Source organism: Hemibagrus wyckioides, linkage group LG06, assembly GCF_019097595.1.
Source record: "Hemibagrus wyckioides isolate EC202008001 linkage group LG06, SWU_Hwy_1.0, whole genome shotgun sequence".
Classification (NCBI taxonomy): Eukaryota; Metazoa; Chordata; class Actinopteri; order Siluriformes; family Bagridae; genus Hemibagrus; species Hemibagrus wyckioides.
This window is the reverse complement of record NC_080715.1, coordinates 5514688-5537072: the sequence shown is the minus strand read 5'-3', so window position 1 is coordinate 5537072 and position 22385 is coordinate 5514688. Positions and strand designations below refer to the sequence as shown.

Below are 22385 nucleotides of genomic sequence, written 5' to 3'. Positions count from 1 at the left end.
GAGAGAGAGAAGCTGCGCGCATGGAGAGGTTGCCAGATTGAAGCTCTTGTTTTTAATCTAACTTTACTCTAAAACATGATGAAAATTTCATTAAAATCCGATTCACGATACTCGGTGGATATCAGACATCCCCGGTGTATTTACACCGTGCGTTATAAACGATTAATGGCGCTTTCTGTGATTTATATTTTTTCTGATTTTGGTTTCTAATCATGTGAAGAGGGAGATATGGGTTAATGGTGCTGGATTATGGATTATCCATGATTATCCATACATGTCAGAAAGGAAGAATTGATTAACTGGATAAATATGTGAATTGATAAACTGCGTAAAAATGATGTGCTGATGATTTATTCCCCAGTCCACACTCATGTGAGGGAAACCCAAAATCCAGTCTATGACAATATGAAATTGAAAGTAAATCGTAAACAAACAAAAAAACACTGCGTAAAATCCCAGCGCCGGATTTGGCAACCCATGCGCTCACCTTGCTGTGAGTTGGTCCCTCGCAGCGGCGCCGCGGTGATCAGCAAAGCCAGGCAGCAGAGAGCAGAGGGAGGAAACATGGCTCACTTCGGCACAGGAGCAAAAAAACACACAGCAACTCCCATCAAAGCTCCGGATAAAAAGCTCCTCATAAATCCGCTCCCATGTCCGACAGCCGCGGCGCGTCCGCGCGTAAAACACTTCAACTGGGGCGCTGCAAGGGTTTTTCTTTCCCGATCTCAGCGCAAATCAGCAAGAGCAGATGCCAAAGTTCAGAGTGTGTCTCACTGTGTGTGTGTGAGAGAGAGAAGCGCTTTGGTCAGGATGGTGCTGCTGCTGCTGTTAATGCTTCATGCCATTACTCTCTCTCTCTCTCTCTCTCTCTCTCTTTCTCTTTTTCGCTGTCTCTGTGTCTGCGCGCGCGCGTGTGTATATGTGTAGTCGGACTTCTCTACGCAGCGACGCCACAAACCCGACAGGACACACCCACCTGCTCGAACAGACCCACCCACTACGCCCGGGATTGGTTCAAAGTCAGGGTGATTATGCGTAAACCCTGCCCTCCGGTGTTCTCATTGGTCGACGGTGCGCTCCGAGTGCACCTGTTTCACTGTATACAAGATTCAAGTGCATACTAAAGCTATCCAACTTTCACAGCGGGAGATAGATAGTGTGTGTGTGTGTGTGTTTATATACTTAAAACAGGAATATCTGACAGTTTTAGATACTGAGCAGCCATAACATTAAAACCACCTGCCTAATATTGTATAAATCCCTCTTTCTGCCACCAAACAACTGACCCAATGAAGCATGGACTCCACAAGACCTCTGAAGGTGTGCTGTGGAATCTAGCACCAAGACATCAGCTGCTGATCCTTCAAGTCCTCCCTCAAGTTGTAAGGTGGAGACTCTATGGATTAGACTTTTGTTTGTCCAGCACATCCTACAGATCCTTGATCAGATTTAGATCTGGGAAATTTGGACCACAATTTATTGGTCTCAGTTGTTTGTCACCTTGTCACTGGTTGTTCTTGTTGGGACCACTTGTGGTAGGTACTGACCACTGCATCCCACAACACCCTACACGACTGCTGTTTCGGAGACATCCAAATGTCCAGACGTCATCTAGCCATCACAATCTGGCCCTTGTCAAAGTCAGTCAGATCCTGAATCTTGCCCATTTTTCCACAAACCCTGGAGATTCTAGGGAGCTAGAGAGCTGACTGAGATAGACCCCAAAAACATGTCTCCATAATATCCATGGATGGACAATAAAAGGTCTAAAACACCAGTTTTTCTTTCCTCAGATTACAGACTGACTCCAAATGAGAGCTTTATTAAAGATGAGAGCACTTGTTTGGTGTGGTGAGGGGGCGTGGCCAAGCATCAGCTTTGGATTTAACATGTGTATCTTCGTCCCAAATGACATACTGTACTCTACAAACTTACACTATGCACTACATACTCCAGCATCTAGTGTTTTTTATTTTCTTTTGTTAACCAGAAGTATAAACCGTGTCCTGATGAGGCTGGTAGTTTTAGCATAATGAAGCAAAGTTTTAAAATGTGTCAGCGTCATGTCTGGTAGCCCTGCCCCATTTTCTGCTACGTAAGCAAAGCTGTGAGTGAATGAAGTGTACGACACTCACACTGATTTTACTACACAAAGACGTAGAAAGTGTGTAAGGTTTTGATTTGGGACGCAGCTTGAACTTGGAGACACTTTCTCTTGTCCTAGGTTAGCGTAGGCTTTTTTTTAATGCTAATGCCAGGTTAGACTAGCATCAATTCCACAAAACAAAATGTCTGTGCGGTTCATTTCTAAAAGATTTTGGACTTCTGATTAAGTCATTAGCAAGAAACGTAGCATTAATTATTGTCACATGAAAACATTAACTGAATGAAATCATTTTGACATTTAACTTGGCTGAAAATTTATGTTTTATTTAAGTAACATTTTATAGCATTATCTATTCCAGCTGTGAGTGTGTGTGTGTTTTCTAACTGAGCATTAATACAGAAGTTACTACTACAGAAGGCTTATACATAGAAAGGCCTTTCACTTATAAACTGCTTGTAAAGCTGTAAAATGTGAAGAAACCTGATGTGCAGGTTAAAGGAAACACCAAACCTTATCTACACACACACGCACACACTCGCACACACACACACGCACACACTCGCACACACGCACACACGCACACACACACACACACACACACACGCACACACTCGCACACGCACACACTCGCACACACACACACACACACACTCGCACACACACGCACACACTCGCACACACACACACACGCACACACACACACACTCGCACACACACACACACTCGCACACACACACACGCACGCACGCACACACGCTCGCACACACACACACGCTCGCACACACACACACGCTCGCACACACACACACGCTCGCACACACACACACGCTCGCACACACACACACACGCACACACTCGCACACACACACACACACACTCGCACACACACACACTCGCACACACACACACACACACGCACACACTCGCACACACACGCACACACTCGCACACACACACACACACACACACACACACACATTTTAAACTCATCTGAACTAGTACTGCTATATAAATGTAGTGATTAAAAAACTATTACTAGCTCTCTCTCTCTCTCTCTCTCTCTCTCTCTGTGTGTCTCTGTCTCTCTGTCTGTCTCTCCATTCACTTCTCCTTTCACCTACTACAGTCAATGTACAGGTTCGAGAACTTCTGGAATAATCCTCAAGGTTTCTTGAAGAACAAAGTGTGTGTGTTTGTGTGTGTGTGTGTGTGTGTTTGTGTGTGTGTGTTTATATATACTTAGAACAGGAATATCTGACAGTTTGTACTTGCAAGGACATTTGGCTGATCCCACTTTTTTGATAGATAGATAGATAGATAGATAGATAGATAGATAGATAGATAGATAGATAGATAGATAGATAGATAGATAGATAGATAGATAGATAGAACAAATAAAAGCGGGGCAGTGGTAGCTCAAGTGGTTAAATCTCTGGGTCGTTGACCGAAAGATTGGGGTACAAGCCCCACCACCACCAAGCTGCCACTGTTGGGCCCTTGAGCAAGGCCCCCCAATGTATATGTGACAAATTAAGACAACTTAACTTAAAAAGTTTTCTTTCGCATTCAGTTCCATGAAGGTCTAGCGAGGCATTAATTAGCCACATTAATGATCATGTCAGTGGAAGGTCTTCAGAAGTTTGTGTGTGTGTGTGTGTGTCCAGAGTGTTCAGAGTCCTCTGAATGACACTGACGTCCCCCCTTCACACCAGCACTGAAGGGTGAGAGCTTCCTGGAGTTACAATATGCTGAAACATCTGGTGTGTCTTTGTCAAACACACACACACAAGAAAGAGAGGTTTGTGTTTAACTGTCACTTTGCATTAAGGACATACCCTGTTATATAAACGCATTAACACTCTCAGTGTCTCTGAGCACAGACAATCAGACACATGACACGTTAATAAGAAAAATAATAAATCAATCATGACATCACTTCCATTTATTTATTATTCTTTTCTTTAGTCTCAACCTGAACGTCATGAGGAACGGGAGCTCAAATTTAAAATTCTGCTGAATCTGGAAAAAGGAAAAATCCAAGCTTTTATTGCAGCGGCGTCTTCTTAAAATGTCTGCAGGATATGTAAAGGAATCCAGTCTGACAGGTGTGTGTGTGTGTGTGTGTGTGTGTATATACTTTTAAAATATCTCTGTATATTGCAGTGTGACCAGTAGAGGGAGACAACACTGCACTTTACAGGTCACAGAATGTCTATCTATCTATCTATCTATCTATCTATCTATCTATCTATCCATCCATCGGTCTATCTATGTATCCATCGGTCTATCTATCTATCTATCTATCTATCTATCTATCTATCTATCTATCTATCTATCTATCTATCTATCTATCTATCTATCTATCTCTGTCCATCCATCCGTCTGTCCATCCATCCCTTCATCTATCTGTCTGTCCGTCTGTCCACGTGTGTAATCTATCTATCTATCTATCTATCTATCTATCTATCTATCTATCTATCTATCTATCTATCTATCTATCTATCTATCTATCTATCTATCTATCCATCCATCCATCCATCCATCCATCCATCCATCTATCTATCTATCTATCTATCTATCTATCTATCTATCTATCTATCTATCTATCTATCTATCCATCCATCGGTCTATCTATCTATCTATCTATCTATCTATCTATCTATCTATCTATCTATCTATCTATCTATCTATCTATCTATCTATCTATCTCTGTCCATCCATCCGTCTGTCCATCCATCCCTTCATCCATCTGTCTGCCCGTCTGTCCACGTGTGTAATCTATCTATCTATCTATCTATCTATCTATCTATCTATCTATCTATCTATCTATCTATCTATCCATCCATCTGTCCATCCGTCCGTTCGTCCATCTGTCCGTCTGCCTGTGTATTCCTCTTCTGTTCATGAGATTCATGAAAACCACAGCGACACACAGAAACAAGCATGAAGCAGGTCAGGAGAGATAGATAACAAATAATTCATGTATACATTTAATTTTTCTTTGTTTTTAAATATAGTTGATACACAGACGTTCATTCATCAAAGATCTCAGAATAGCTATAACCAAATGTGCCTTTGATTTATTAACAAGGAAAAAAATATGAGCAGATCATGACATGTGAATGCATACAAGCTCCGCCCACTAATCCCTTATCTCATATATATCCAACTTGTACCAGTTTACCCTCACAGATTCCCACGAGGGGGTTGGGTTGCTGTGATTGACAGTGGAGAGACAGTAAGCCCCTCCCACAGAGAATAGAGTCAGCTGGTGAAGTGGCAGCTCTGGGCTTAAGGTGTTGGACTGGTGATTGGAATTGGCTTTGAATCCCAGGTCTACCATGCTGCTACTGCTGGGCCCCTTAGCAAGGCCCTTAATCCTCAATTGCTCAGATGTATAAAATGAGATAAATGTAAGTCGCTCTGGATAAGGGCATATGCTGTAAATGTAAGTCTTTTTTTTCTCCCTGGACTCTCAGTTTAGGTGTTGTTGGGATTTGATCTTCTGCGAACTACCACCTAGCAATAGTTATAGTAATAATACACACATTTGAACATAGTTTGTTTAAAACCAAAAAACATCTAAACAAGTTGTGATCAGGAACATTTCTTTTGTTTTTTTATTTTATTTTATGTATCATTTTTTTATTAAATTAAATACAAAGGTGTTTACCATGAAATTTGCAAAAAAAAAACAACAACAACAACAACAAAAAAACATGTTACCATAGAAACGCCATTGGGCAGCCATTTTGAAACCAATTTTGGGATGAACTTGCTCAGATAGCAAAATTTAAAACTGTTTAAAGCTTTCTTTAATTCATTTCTTTCTTTATTTTTTAAAGTAAGATGGATGAATGGATTGATGGATGTGTGAGCATGAGCAACTGTGGTCCATTTTACTCACTTAATCGTTATTTGCAAATATGGACACTCCGACTGAAAATAATAAAGCGGACACGAAGGAAAAAAACAACAGAACAACATGATGTAATGGGAACACTTCCAGTCGGGGGTTAATCCGACCTGCTTGAACTTTTATTATAAACCATTCAGCAGCTGTACGTTTCATTGGCAATATTTTTTCTTTAAGTAATGTTTCCTCCAGCGAGGTCTGGAGCTGAAGCGATTTGTACCCGAGTGTTATGAAGGTGAACAGTGTAGGTTCAGTAAAGCCTCCCGATGCTGGGTGTGAGCTTAATCTAATACATAACACCATGATATGTGTAATGGATGAGGCTTAACTGTGCAATGGCCGCTAATAAAGTGCAGACCTGAGGAGACTCTGCTGTGCATACTGATTTTACACACACACACACACACACACACACACAATAAAGCAGTAATGAAGCGGCTTTATCAAACCAGGCAGGGCCGCATTTCTACCCATGTCCCTCTCCCCCTATATCTCTCATTACACTTGCTGCGTTCAGAGCACAAGAGACCTACAGCAAGGCATTCTGGGCAGACTCATTCGCTGATAGACAAAGATGAGCGTTCCGAGCACAAATTGAACATCAATAACGCAATAATACAAGTAGAGTAAATGACCTACCTGAGAGATGTACAGCCGCCATTGTCATGATGAATGACTTCCAGAGAAATACCACAGAAATGTCAGAGTTTTATACATGCTTTGCTTAAATTAAATTGAATAATATGCTACATAGCTGATAAACTGAGACGTGTTGATGTGGTTTAAACTAGAAACATAAATAAAATGCACCATGTTAGTCAAATGATAAAATGGCACACTGGCATATTTTGGACAAAATAAATATAAAATGGCAAAATGGCACATTTTGGACAAACACACTCTCTATTTCTCTCTCTTCCAGCTTAGGCTCCACCCCCACAATGTTTCAAGGAAAAATTGCCCCACAAACATGGAAGCAAGGACAATAAAATTCAATCTAAATGATATTTTCTATAAACATGAGCAGAACACACCCTGTACCTGAACACAGATCTGTTACAAGGCAGGCATTTTGGACAACTCTTTTCACTCAGACTGCTTAGGCCCCGCCCCCAAACACTGTTTAATGCAGGATGGGAACCACACCAGTGAGATTAACCAGTGATGGCAATGTAAAAAAGCAGTGAAGCATTCCTTCCAAAAGTATTATTTAAAAAATAAATAAAGAAATAAAATCAAAACTTTCAGCACAATGTCCACTAGTGGCATCTAGTGGTCAGAATCTTGAAGTGCAGCTACAAGTGGCTCAAGCAGTAGTGTCTTGGATTCATTCATTCATTCTTTCTTTCTTTCTTTCTTTCTTTCTTTCTTTCTTTCTTTCTTTCTTTTAATGAACTCTGAAAATCGAGCTGAAAATTAACATCTGTGTAAAGCTTTACTTACACTATGGTATGGTAAAAAATGTTCTACATTTAATATCTTCGAAAGTTGTGTGAATTTCAGTGTGATTTTTTTTTACACACAGTGTTGGTATGGCAATCAGTAAATACAGGAAGCTACATCATACCAGTGTACATGGAAACCACTAAATGTATGTGTTATGTGGAAGCTTAATGTGTAAGGTGTTGGTCTACTGATCAGAAGGTTGTGAGTTTGAATCCCAGGTCCACCAATCTGCCACTGCTGGGCCCCTGAGCAAGGCTCTTAGCTCTCAATTGTATAAAATGAGATAAAATGTAAGTTGATCTGGATAATGGCTTCTGCCAAATGCCGTAAAGGTAATGAGTGAAATTTGTTCTATCCTGCTCTTCCCTACTGTATCGCTATGGAAGTAAACAGCATACCTCTTCATAGTGTCTTATTTATAGCCATGAACTAATGACTGACAGGAATTTTACGTAACAGGACATTTCTATTAATCTATATAGTCTACATTAGAGTGGAACCTCGGCATACAAATGCCCTCCCTTATTTTCAAGAAATTTTCATCCTCATATGAAGTATTTTCAACACTAAACGAACTGAACGCCGGCTAAGTTGTGCGTACATCCAGGAGCCATTTAAAACTTGTAGAGTTTGCGAATTTTACAAATTTTTTTTCAGCTTACAGTGAAAGCTGTTGGAAAGAGTCAACCCACAAGACCAACGTTGCCTTCAGCATACATTTAAAAGCTAGGTGATTTTTCAGGCATTTTTTTGTTGACAGATTGGTGGCGTGGGTTGTCTGTTTCCAAGCTTGGTGGCACAACTTCCTGTAAGGACCCTTGACATGAAATGCTTGGCCTGGGTTAGTTCTTTGTAAGCAGCCATGCACTTCATACTGGTCATATTGGTCATATTTTTGGGTGGCTGGAACGGATTATCTGCATTTACATTATTTCTTATGAGAAAATTCGTTTCTCTTTACAAATTTTCACCTTAAGAACTCAAATCAAATTCATATGCAAAGGTTCCACTGTATTTAATTATCACTTTATGTTACCCATCAACATCTTGTTGGGAAAAACTTTCCTATTAAGTCATCGCCTTTATGGCTAAGACATGTCCAGGGAGTGGACCATGCCGTGTTGCTCTGAAGCTTCACAAATTAAAACTAAACTCAATTCAAACTTAAACAACGGCTTGGGATCGAGGCCGATAATTTCCCCCTCACACTCCGCTGGTCTGTGCTCAAATGTGATATTTAAAGCCTCCATCTTCAGGCTCATGCTCAGCCATCCGTGCGTGTAAATGGGCCAGCGTGTCTAGAGCTCCAGAGTCGCCTTGGAGAGCAGCAAGTCGCTGAGCAATGAGCAGAATTACCGTGTTACATCCAGATGATTAGACGAGGACCGCCTCAGAGCCGCAGCGCTCTCACAGAGGAATCAGACAGGGTGTAATTGTTTCCCGTTTACTGAATGATCGTGACTTGTGAATCACAGCAGGATTGAGAGGAGCAATGTGGAGAGTGATGTGAAGGATCTCGGGAGATGTCAGATGTCGTGGTGAAATGGACAACTTTGAATGTTTAGATTCGGTTCATGGAGTAACATGGGACACATGAGACATGACACATGGGACTTCATTATTATAACACACTAGATCGGACACTGGACCTAAAAATAAAATGGAAATAGTGTTACGGACAAAGTAGCTGGTAATATAATTTCACATTTTATCAACAGTAGAATCAAATCTTCATATAGTTTAATATTTATGTATTAAAATAGAGCTCAACCTGCCAATCTGCAGCTACTTACATGAGAAACTGATTCAGTTTGCAGTGCCTTCTGGGTAAGTTGTGTTCTTTAAGTCTACAGTCATGTTGAATCGATTCCTCGGGTCACCGAAAGTTCAGGTTGCAATCCGATAACGTAAAGTAAAAGTGACAGGAAACAGCAGTTTGGCTGCACACAGCTGTCGATAACTGAAGTGAGAAGAGGAAACGGGGGGTTTTCACAGCCTCATGATGCGGTAATAGTTAGCATACGGAGCATGTGGAGAAAAAGGAGACTTGATGGAAATCTCCTGCCCTTGTGAAGGTGATGTAGATTGGACAGCTTGCATCACAAATTAGAGCGCAGTCGATAGGTCAGTAAGGCCCTGATATGTCACGTTGAATTTGGGTGAGGCGAAGAGCAATATTGCTCGAGTGATTAACCTAGTACGGCACGCCAAAAGGGTTCTCCATTCTACTCACGGTGAACGGCCATACACAGCTTGAAATTTTCCTCCACTTGTACCTGATCCAGTTCATTATTATAAAGCCCTTCATAAACTAACTGGAGCAGCTCAGGACAGGAGATGAGGATAAAGATGGGAGGATTTCTTATGAAACACAGACATCTAGTGGAACAGAGAGGTATTACAGAAATATTACAGCCTGTGGATATGTGCAATTTTGCTTCTTTATACCATCTTGTGTATTATTTGTTTGTTTATTTATTTAATATATGTATGTATATATATTTTGCATAATTGTATGTATGCGTATATTGGTGTTTTGTTTGGTTCCACAAAAATCCAAATTAATCCACCCCTTAATCTGATGTGCATGCCAAATATAAAACCTGGCATTTTCCTGGCATTCATTCACATTTGTAAAGAAATTAAAAGCTAAAAAAGATTAGGAGACTCTCAATCCATCTGTCTTCTCTGTGTAAGATGTTTACCTTATTGTCCTCAAATTTGTGTCCTTTGTCCATCAGATGCGGGTACACAGCTGATTCAGGGCCTCAGGTGTTTCCGAGGTTGCAGAGGTGTTCTTCCTGGTGTTTTTATCTTTATGTGTGTAGCTGGGTGGATTTGAGACTGAAGTTTAATGCCGAGTTCACACTGCATGACTTTTCAGTCGCCGACTAGTTTTGCAAAATCAAGGCAAAGCGGAGTGTGTGCATGCGAGTGACAATCCTGCAGTGTGAATGACCGAAAACTCAATCTGACCTAGTCGCCGATGAGTCGCCAACTTCTGTGAAATATTTGGCATGCTTAACATCTGGACCTGTCAGCGACTCAAAGTCGTGCAGTGTGAATGGAGTTCTGACTGAAAAATACATCGGTGATGACCTACAGCCAATGAGGGATTTAGTTTTAATGTGTTGTTTTGTATTGTACAACAATGTAATGAGTTGTTGTTAGGAGTTTAGGGTTTGGGATCTGATCCAGCTTGCTGTTTGATACTGCAATGAGATTTTGCGAGAGCTGAGAAAGCTATTTAATACATCTTGACTGTATAAAAAATAGATTTAAAAAAATCTAAATATATGAGAAATGTTTGAATTTAATTCAGGTCTGTAAATTATACTAATGTATAATAATAATGTAAAAAAAACAAAACAAACGTTGTTAATAAATACATTAAAATAGAGTGAATAATTTAAAAATAAAAAGAAACATTTGGCGCCATCTGCTGGATCTCATTGTTAATGACAGTCGCATAACAAATACGTTTAATACAATTTAAAGAAAGGATTTGGCGCCATCTGTTGGTTATGACTGTCAACGACAACGAGAAAGCGATGTCCTTTTAATCATTTAGCATTTTATATATTTCATATTCAGTTTATGGCTAGTTATTATAATTATTATTCAGTTGATGACTATTTATTAGTTGCTATAATTATCTTTATATGCATTTAGGTCTTCATTTATTCTGAAGGGGCAAATAAATGTAAGCGTGTAACTAGGGTTGCAAAGGAGCGAAAAATTTCCACAGGAACTTCATCTTGGGAATTTTCATTTTGGAAATATTAATTTGAAACTTAACAGGAATTTACAGGAATTTATGGGAATTAATGGGAATTGTTTAGAAATTTGGGGGAATTTATATAAACTATATATACAAACAAATATAAACATTTTGTTTGGTCATAAGCTGACATGCAAGCAAACTAATGCATAAATGAGATTTTTTACTTTGATTTAATTGTAAGTAGAACTTTAATTAACTCTTTCATTGCACAACACAAAAGCATAAATGTTGAATGTAAGAAAAAAACAAAACAAACAAACAAAAACATATTTCCTTATGTTGGCTGCAAAATGAAAGCATCGCTCACCCTTTCCCTTCCAAAAAATTGTAATCTTCGGGTTCAATTGCAGAACTGTGGCTTCAATATCCTTGTGATGGTCAGAGCCTGTAAAATGGGAGGAAATCCCCTTAAGTGACTGAGTGGGATTGTGTGTGAGGGATGGTCTTTTTTAGACAGCTTTTTAAAAAAATTCTCTCACCTAAATGTTTGCTCAGTCAGTGTATTTGCTTTTACAATAGTAACATTTTGTTTTAAATGTAATATTTATGTAATTTACATGACTACTCACCAAGATGGACATTTTTTGAAATGATTTTGTGTGCAGGATTCAAGAAATGATCAGTGTACATTATGGAGGAATGCACAGTGCATGTGGGGGTGTGGCCTCAGTCGCCCTGTAGTGCTGTGTGCATGTGATTGAGGAATGTACAGGGTTGTTTTATCTGGTTCTTTTAACCAAGATTACACTGCAAGATATTTTTTCAACTAGATTCAAGTTCCCTGTTATAGGCTAACCTGCAACTTGGCAAATTCCCAGTTATTCCCATTAATTTCCATTAATTCCCATAGAAAGTTTCCAGCCTTAAAAATTCCTGACATTTTGCAACCCTACGTGTAACAAAGCAGAATTCAGAAAAACAGCTGTTAAAATGTTGAATAATAAAATCTTTAATAATTGAAATTTAATTATTGACTATTTACTTTTGTAAAGCATGTTTGAGTATCTCGCAAAGCACTCTATCAATTAAAAGAATATGTATATGTATTCACCATTCAACAGCAATTGCATTCATGTAATATATACACTTATCTTGGCCTTGAGTGAAAAAAACAAACAAACGAAAACAAATAAATAAATAAATAGAAAATCTCCTGTGACTGAAAGTGGAACTTGTGAAGAAATAATTAACACACATTTACACACGATTATCTATCATATAATGCCAGCGCTAATAATGAGGTAGTAATATACTACTATTATAAATTTATAATACATGCTAAATAAACAAATAAATAAACAAACAAATGATGATGGTGGTCATGAGGAGTGAGGATGATGACTGTAGCGATGATGATCATGTTAATGATGATGATGATGGCAATAATGGTGATGATTGTGGTGATGATGATGTTGGTGATGGTGGTGGAGGGTTAGGGATAATGACAATGATGCTGAAGAATATGATGATTATGATCATGATGATGATGACGATGATGAAGATGGTGGTAAGGAGTGAGGATACAGATGATGATGAAGGTAGTGATTGTGGTGGTGGTGGTGGTGGTGGTGATGATTTCAAGCTTCCATTATAACTGATGATGATGATGATAATCTTGAGGAGTGATGATGGTGGGGGTGATAATGGTGGTGATGATGGTGGTCATGAGGAGTGAGGATGATGATTGTAGTGATGATCATGTTATTGATGATAATGATGATGGCAATAAAAGTGTTGATTGTGGTGATGATGGTGCTGGTGATGGTGGAGAGAAGTAGGGATAATGGCAATGATGCTGAAGAATATGATGATGATGACAATGATGATGGTCTTGAGGAGTGATGATGGTGGTAAGGAGTGAAGATGATGATGGTGATGATGAAGATGAACATAGTGATTGTGGTGGTGGAGATAATGATGATGATGGTGGTGGTCATGAGGAGAGAGGATAATGATAATTGTAGTGATGATTTTAAGCTTCCATTATAACTGATGATGATGATGGTCTTGAGGAGTGATGATGATAATGGTGGGGGTGATGATGATGGTGGTCATGAGGAGTGAGGATGATGATGGTGATTGTGGTTCGCCACTGTTCCTTCGATGGATCACTTTTGATAGATACTGACCACTGCAGACCAGGAACACCCCACAAGAGCTGCAGTTTTGGAGATGCTCTGATCCAGTGGTCTGGCCACCACAATTTGGCCCTTCATCAAACTCACTCAAATCCTTACACTTGTCCATTTTTCCTGCTTCTAACATCAACTTTGAGGACAAAATGTTCACTTGCTGCCTAATATATCCCACCCACTAACAGGTGCCATGATGAGGAGATCATCAGTCTTATTCACTTCACCTGTGGTCATAATGTTATGCCTGATCAGTATATCAGTTTTGTAAATGAATAATGTATTTTCCAAAGCAGTGTTTGGGATTTGACATTTTGTCCTCCATCATTGATTAGTGTCCTATAAAACACACATTGTAACTTAAATGGACAGAAAGACATTAGAAGCAGACAAATCATTCTATACAGCACATCCTTTCCAAAGGTTAAAAGATTCTTCATTACTGTCATTAACACACTGTCAGTCATTTCACATCTGATTGCGGCTGATATTTTCAGATGAATCCTGTGGTTTTGTCACTATCACACACAGTGGCTGATTGCCAGGCAGAGCTGTAAGAGCTAACAGTAACTTCACCTTTCTGACACTTCACATGTGTGGAGCTGCTGCCAGAGAAATGAATTAAAGCAGAGAGAACCCGCAAATAGTCATCTCTGCACTCGTCTTTTATCAGCCTGTGTCTGTATAAAGTGAAAGAGAGAGAGACTTTGACATCATAAAAATCAGTGACTTAATAAATAAATAAATAAATATGTATTAAAATAATGTCAATAAATTAGTTTAAACATAAGTGATGATGACTTTGCAGCAGAGCTAAACTAATGTTTTTCATCTGCAACAGAACACAAAGCATTCTCACAACACCACACACATTTAAACACATCCAACTCATTCATAATTTTATAAAACTTAAAATCAATTAAAATTCTTGACTTTATCAGCCTTTTCAGAATTCTTATGGGTTCACAGTCAGTGTTTTGTGCAATCTGGTTTTTCCGGCTCAGGTAAATTGCCATTTTGGCCTGACCAAATATAAAATTGATCAGTTGGCACCTGAACCGGTGTTTCCTGACATACTTAAAACCAAAGATAATACACTGAAAAGTAAAAACAACGTTAAAAGACCTTAAAATGCTCCATAAAAACACAAACAGTGACTGTAATCTGGAGCAGTGAATAAAAGCATGAAAAACAGTTTCTCTCTGTGAACAAAAAGGACAATCGTGCAATATCAGTGTTTAAAATGGAAATAAAAGAGTTCACAGAGATAGTACAGTGTGAAATCCTTCATTGGAGTTCGGCAGCTTTTTTGGTTAATGGTGGTTTATACAGTGCCCTCCACTACCATGTACATTTCTCCATGAGGTGTCTACCCTCCCTCCCACTCAGCTTTTTCTTATTTAAAACCTTTACACACGCTCTTTAGAGCAGCTTCCCTGACACTGACCCAAAGTCTATCTCCCCTTCGCCCTGATACTCCAGAAGGGGGCCTGCACACCCGTCGAGGTCAGGAGCGATGTTCAGCTGGGGAAAGGGTTCATCCTCTGTAGGACCAGTCTCTGTATGTTGACAGTCCATGAGGTGAACACGCTTCTCTGATGTTAATGCACATCTCCAGCGGTGTAGAAGCTGATTGACAACACAGGGACCGCAGTCCTGTACGCGCTACCAGGTCCTCTGCCCTAGACAAGTCTGACCCTGCGATGTTCACCACATGTACAATGCTCTATCCAGTGCCAGGCCTTGAACTGTGTGCAATAATCCACTGGCTGCTACTCTCCATACTAAGTCTCTGGGTCCAATGAGGAGTCTCTGGATGAACTGGAGGCAGAAGGCTGCGGCTCTGCTGGACAGCTGGACCAGCCCCTGTACTCCTTCTTCTTTGGGCAGATGGAGAACACTTTGTGGAATCTGGTGTAGACCGTCCCAGAAGAAGTCCACCAGCAGGGCCTGGATGTTCGCAAGCAGGTTTGGTGGCCCATCCACGCATGCTAGCTTGTGCCAGAGGGACGACGCGGCAAGGTTGTTGATGACCAGCGTTTGCCCCCTGTAGGAAATCTTTGGGACCAGCCACTTCCACCTGCTCAGTCTGCCCTTCACATGCTCTACAGAGCCTTCCCAGTTTTGTTTAAAAACTTATTGTTTCCCAGGTAGACACCCAAGTATTTAAAACCACCTCTTTTCCATGCTAAGCCTCCTGGTAGTGCAGGTTGCCCACCTTCCCACTCCCCAACTAAAATGGCTTCACTCGTTGACCAGTTAACTTTGGCAGAGGATAAAATCTGAAAGTCCTTTAAAATGTCATTTAAAACATTCACATCATTCTGTGTGTTTATCATCACTACCAGATCATCTGCATAAGCTGATAAACATATTGAGGCATTAGCATGTGGAATAAAAACCAGAGAGCAGGCTTCTTAACTTATTTAAGAGAGGTTCAATTGCTAGAGAGTACAACATACCAGAGAGGGAACAGCCCTGATCATGGCTATAAAACCTGGTTTGAACCCAAAGGCTTCCAGCACCTTCCACAAATATTCATGCTCAACCCGGTCAAAAGCCTTTTCCTGATCTAATAAAATCAGACCAGTCTTTAAGCCCAATAGCCTGGATACATCCAAAATGTCACGAATTAAATACACATTATTGAATATGGACCTATCAGGCACACAGTACGTCTGGTCATGGTGAATGAGCTGTTCCATTACCTTAGTCAGTCTTGAGGCTAATGCTTTTGAGAGCAGCTTGCAGTCAGTGCACAGTTGTGAGACTGGGTGCCAGTTCTTTAGGTGTGTCAGGTCTCCCTTTATCAGTAGCAGGGTCAGGACGGCCCTCCTGCAGCTCAACGGGAGTTCACCTCTCTGTATACTGTCCCGTAGGACATCCAGCACGTCCTGCCCTATGACAGTCCAGAATGCCTTGTAAAACTCGACAGAGAGACCGTCTATACCTGACACCCGCCCATTCTCCATCCCCTGGAGAGCTTCATGAACCTCCTCAAGCATCAGCTCCCTGTCCCGCTCTCTGGCCGCTTGCTCAGAGAGCTTTGGCAGGTCCATGTGGAAGCTGTCCTCCACCACTTGTGCCCCTGACCACTCACTGCTGTACAGCTTCGAGTAGAAGCTTACTGTCTGCTGGCGAATTTCAGTGGGCTCAGAGAAGAGATCCCCTGATTCTGTTCGCACAGCATGTATAAATCATTTCTGTCCATTCACTTGCTCTGAACTGGAAAAGAACTTTAAAGGAGCATCCATCTCAGCAGCGCTTTTAAAGCGTGAGCAATTCTTTTATTTGTGTTTTAGTCACATTCCACCACAGCTGAAGTGAACTAAAAGCTGCCTTCTCAGATTTAAAACAATTCCATAAATAAATAAAAGGCTCTCTAAAATTAGCAACTTCTAAAAGTGCTGTGTTAAAATGCCAGTAGGCACTCTTAGGTTTAACGTTCTCTTGAACGTTCTCTTGAAAAGTGATAGTACACTGTACCATACTGTGGTCAGAGATACCTTCTGGAACAATAAAACACTGTAAAAAATGTTAGCTGGTGTTTAAAACCATAAAAGCGGTCTAATCTCGCCAGGGAGAGTGTGTTATCTATGGCATGGGCCCACGAGTACTGTCTCTTTTTATTATTAAAAGTTCTCCATATGTCACTTAACTCATGGGCCTTCTCAGTAGAGCACAGCGTCTCGTAGCCACAGGGAGAACGACCCCAGCCGACTCAGCTGCGTCCTGCCCTGGTCGCTCAGAAACACCGGGGTCACTCTGCCTCTCAGGGCAGGCCCGAACAAGATGACCTGTTTTACTGCATTTAAAACACTTTATGTCAGCATCAGAAGAAACAAAGATGTTGTAGTCAAAGCCATTAACAGTGAATTTAAAAACAGCATTCAGCTCCTCCACACCTTCTTTCAAAACCATAAACACCATTCTTCTAAAAGATACCAAGTGTTTCACCAGTGGGGACTTACAACCTTAATGGGGGAGACAATTCGCCCGTAGCGAGACAGCTCTTTACAGATAGCCTCGTCTGAAATAAAAGGAGGGACATTGGACAACATGAGGGGAGAAACCAGTATTGACTCATTATTAACAATTATACCCTTCTGGATCAGCTTTCTCACTTTTTCTACATTATTAAGAAACACCACAATGGCACTGTTCATTCTGGAGCCCGAGACAATGTTCTCATGCCCCACCACGTTACCGACTGCTAAACAACATTCCTCTACACTCACCGGACACACAACACGGACACCGTGCCGGCGAGTCAAACTCTCACACAACCTAGCGTTCGGATCCGCCATAACCATGCTTCACGCTACTCACACACACACCTGCGCACACACCCGCACACACTCGCTCACACACACAGTTATTATCCGCACACACACAATAAATATATAAATACTCCGAGATTTTAAACGGAAAAGAATTGCTCTCTACTGCCGAAAAAATTGGGAAAACACCAACCGCTTTCATGCGCTCTACATGCCACACTCGACTCTCCGCCTCACATGCACAGAGAGAGAAAGAGAGAGACAAAGTGAAAGAGACAGAGGGAGATACAGGCAGAGAGATAAAGAGACAGATAGAGACACAGACAGAGTCAAAGAGACAAATGGAGAGAGAGAGGGAGAGAGAGAGAGAGGGAGAGAGAGAGAGATAAAAAGACAGAGAGAGAGAAACAAAGTGAAAAAGACAGAGTGAGACACAGGCAGAGAGAGAGACAGATAGAAAGTAAATAGAGCCAAAGACACACAGAGAGAGAGAGAGAGAGAGAGAGAGAGACTTGACATAGAAAGACAGAGATAAAGAGACTGAGAGAGACAAAGTGAAACAGACAGAGAAAGATAGGCAGAGGGACACTGAGAGAAAGATACAGGCAGAGACAGAGAGAGACAGGCAGAGAGAGGCAGACAGAGAGAGATAAGTAAAAAGACAGAGAGAAATAGACAGAGAGTGACAGAGAGAGAGAGACAGACAGGTGTAGGAGAGAGAGTGAGAGTGTCTAAATGAGCACAGTCTGTCTGTGGAGTCTGGCTGAGAGAGAGAGAGAGTGAGAGAGAGAGAGAGAGAGAGAGAGAGAGAGAGAGAGAAAGTGAGAGACAGACAGATAGACACTGAGAGACACACTGGCCATGGAGACAGGATGAGAGAAAGTGAGAGCAGACAGACAGAGAGACAGACAGACAGTGAATGACACACTGGCCATGGGGACAGGATGAGAGAGAGTGAGAGCAGACAGACAGAGAGACATACAAACAGTGAATGACACACTGGCCATGGAGACAGGATGAGAGAGAGTGAGAGCAGACAGAGAGACAGACAAACAGTGAATGACACACTGGCCATGGAGACAGGATGAGAGAGAGTGAGAGCAGACAGAGAGACAGACAGACAGTGAATGACACACTGGCCATGGAGACAGGATGAGAGAGAGTGAGAGCAGACAGACAGAGAGACAGACAAACAGTGAATGACACACTGGCCATGGAGACAGGATGAGAGAGAGTGAGAGCAGACAGAGAGACAGACAAACAATTAATGACACACTGGCCATGGAGACAGGATGAGAGAGAGTGAGAGCAGACAGAGAGACAGACAAACAGTGAATGACACACTGGCCATGGAGACAGGATGAGAGAGAGTGAGAGCAGACAGACAGAGAGACAGACAGACAGTGAATGACACACTGGCCATGGAGACAGGATGAGAGAGAGTGAGAGCAGACAGAGAGACAGACAGACAGTGAATGACACACTGGCCATGGAGACAGGATGAGAGAGAGTGAGAGCAGACAGACAGAGAGACAGACAGACAGTGAATGACACACTGGCCATGGAGACAGGATGAAAGAGAGTGAGAGCAGACAGACAGAGAGACAGACAAACAGTGAATGACACACTGGCCATGGAGACAGGATGAAAGAGAGTGAGAGCAGACAGACAGAGAGACAGACAAACAGTGAATGACACACTGGCCATGGAGACAGGATGAGAGAGAGTGAGAGCAGACAGACAGAGAGACAGACAAACAGTGAATGACACACTGGCCATGGAGACAGGATGAGAGAGAGTGAGAGCAGACAGACAGAGAGACAGACAGACAGTGAATGACACACTGGCCATGGAGACAGGATGAGAGAGAGTGAGAGCAGACAGACAGAGAGACAGACAGACAGTGAATGACACACTGGCCATGGAGACAGGATGAGAGAGAGTGAGAGCAGACAGAGAGACAGACAAACAGTGAATGACACACTGGCCATGGAGACAGGATGAGAGAGAGTGAGAGCAGACAGACAGAGAGACAGACAAACAGTGAATGACACACTGGCCATGGAGACAGGATGAGAGAGAGTGAGAGCAGACAGACAGAGAGACAGACAAACAGTGAATGACACACTGGCCATGGAGACAGGATGAGAGAGAGTGAGAGCAGACAGAGAGACAGACAGACAGTGAATGACACACTGGCCATGGAGACAGGATGAGAGAGAGTGAGAGCAGACAGACAGACAGACAGTGAATGACACACTGGCCATGGAGACAGGATGAGAGAGAGTGAGAGCAGACAGAGAGACAGACAGACAGACAGTGAATGACACACTGGCCATGGAGACAGGATGAGAGAGAGTGAGAGCAGACAGAGAGACAGACAGACAGACTGTGAATGACACACTGGCCATGGAGACAGGATGAGAGAGAGTGAGAGCAGACAGAGAGACAGACAGACAGACTGTGAATGACACACTGGCCATGGAGACAGGATGAGAGAGAGTGAGAGCAGACAGAGAGACAGACAGACAGACAGTGAATGACACACTGGCCATGGAGACAGGCCACTATAAGAAATCATAAGCAGAGAGTAGAGAGTGTGTACACAGTGGAGACAGAGCTGCACTTCGTAAATAATTCAATCATCTACGTTCAATATATTTAAAATAAATTCATTTAACCCAGCTCCAGTTCTCCCTCCTGTCCAACACTGACAAACTCCTGCAGGGGGAAATGTAGGAGATCTGCATTCTAGTAGGACAGTGAATAACACACACACACACACACACTCATGTCAACAAAGCTTGTAGAACTGAAGAGCTTGAAGGCAGTGAGGACAGACAGAGAGAGACAGAGTGTTAAAGACAAGCAGAGAGAGACAGACAAAGAAAACAAACAGTGAGAGACAGAGAGAGACAGACTGTGAGAGACAAACATAGAGACAGACAGAGAGAGACAGACTATGAGAGACAAACAGAGACAGACAGACAGAGAGACAGACTGTGAGAGACAAACATAGAGACAGACAGAGAGAGACAGACTGTGAGAGACAAAAATAGATATAGACAGAGGGTGACAGACAGTGAGAGACAGACTGTGGAGACATACATAGAGACAGACAGAGAGAGACAGGCAGTGAGAGACAGACTGTGAGAGACAGGCTGTGAGAGACAGACAGAAAGAAAGGACAGACTGTAAGAGACAGACAGAGAGAGACAGAGATTGAGAGACAGACAGAGAGAGACAGACAAAGAAAAACAAACAGTGAGAGACAGAGAGAGAGAGATAAACAGAGAGACAGACAGAAAGGACAGATGGTGAGAGACAGACAGTGAGAGAGAGACAGAGAGATAGACAGAAAGAGAGAGAAAAAGACTGTGGGAGACAGACAGAAAGGGCAGACAGTGAGAGAAAGACCAAAAGAGACAGAGAACGAGTAACAGACAGAGAGAGAGAGATAGAGAGAGAGACACATATGACATATACTGTAGTGAGGGAAAGATAGAGAGGCAGAGATAGACAGTGAGAGACAGAAAGGACAGATTGTGAGAGACAGAAACAGATTGCGTGAGACAGACAGCGAGAGAGAGAGAGAGAGAGAGAGAGATGACAGATAGTGAGGGAAAGATAGAGAGAGCCATAAAAGCATGAAAATAGTCTTTCTTTGCAAACAAAAAGGACTTTACCCCAGCAAAATTTTTCCTTATGGTAGAGTTATCCCCTAAAAAAATACCAAGATATTTTAGCCCGCCTCTGGTCCAGATTAAGCCAATTGGAAGTCTCGGTCCACCTTGTGCCCACTCCCCAGCTAAAATGGCCTCACTTTTTTGCCAGTTAACCCTTGCAGAGGAAAAAAGTGCAAACTTGTTGAGTGTGTTTAACACAGCATCAACATCTCTCTGTCCGCTAATTAGAACAATGATGTCATCTGCGTAAGCTGATTACTTAAATGCAGTATTGTATCCTAGAACAGACCCTAGAGAGACAGGCAGAAAGGAAGGATGGTAAGAGACAGGCAGAGATAGACAGACAAAGATAGGCAGACAGTGAAAGAGAGACAGAGAGATATACAGAGAGATAGCGAGAGAGAGAGAGAGAGAGAGATATGACAGATAGTGAGAGAAAGATAGAGATTAAAGAAGAGATACAGTGAGAGACAGAACAGGCAGTGAGAGACTGTAAGACACCCAAATTGCAGCAAATACAGAGAGATAAGACACAACTGAATTGGAGAGAGAGAGAGAGAGAGAGAGAGAGAAAACCCGTAAACAGTGTCATCTCTACACTCATCTTTTGTCAGATTTCTGAGAGAGAGAACCCATAAACAGTGTCATCTTTACACTCATGAGACAGAGAAAGGGAGAAAGAATAAATGTGTGAAGTAGTGAAAGACTGAAACAGACACACAGATAGAGAACACAACCATGTGTGATTGTTATCTCCATTAAAGATAACAGGAAATCACTCAGATCTATTAAAACCAGATCCAGCTCACGATAAACAACAGAAAGAAAGTGAGACAGGTAACCACAGCGTATTAATCACCTCAGTGAGACAATTCACAACTACAGTCTACAATTCAGAGCAAAAGTCTTGTTTTGAACTCATCCTGAATATAAAGGATCTTTTTTTTTGTCTCCAGTCTCTTTAAAAGGTCAATATTTTCTGTATTATGTCATGTAAAAGTTTTTTTCCCCCTGATTCTCAGCTCGACTGCTAA

At 41.6% G+C, this 22385-nt stretch overlaps 1 protein-coding gene across 2 annotated transcripts in view; it reads right to left on the bottom strand.

Annotated features, from left to right (window-relative positions):
* The window catches only part of LOC131354241 (receptor tyrosine-protein kinase erbB-4-like), a 418103-nt gene extending 417185 nt beyond the window's left edge, over window positions 1–918 (bottom strand). For both annotated transcript variants that reach the window (XM_058391635.1, XM_058391636.1), the window contains exon 1: window positions 488–918. In XM_058391635.1, the coding sequence (XP_058247618.1) occupies window positions 488–566 (79 nt within the window). In that variant the 5' untranslated portion in view covers window positions 567–918. The remainder of the gene's footprint in view (window positions 1–487) is intronic.
* Window positions 919–22385: the final 21467 nt, after the last annotated feature.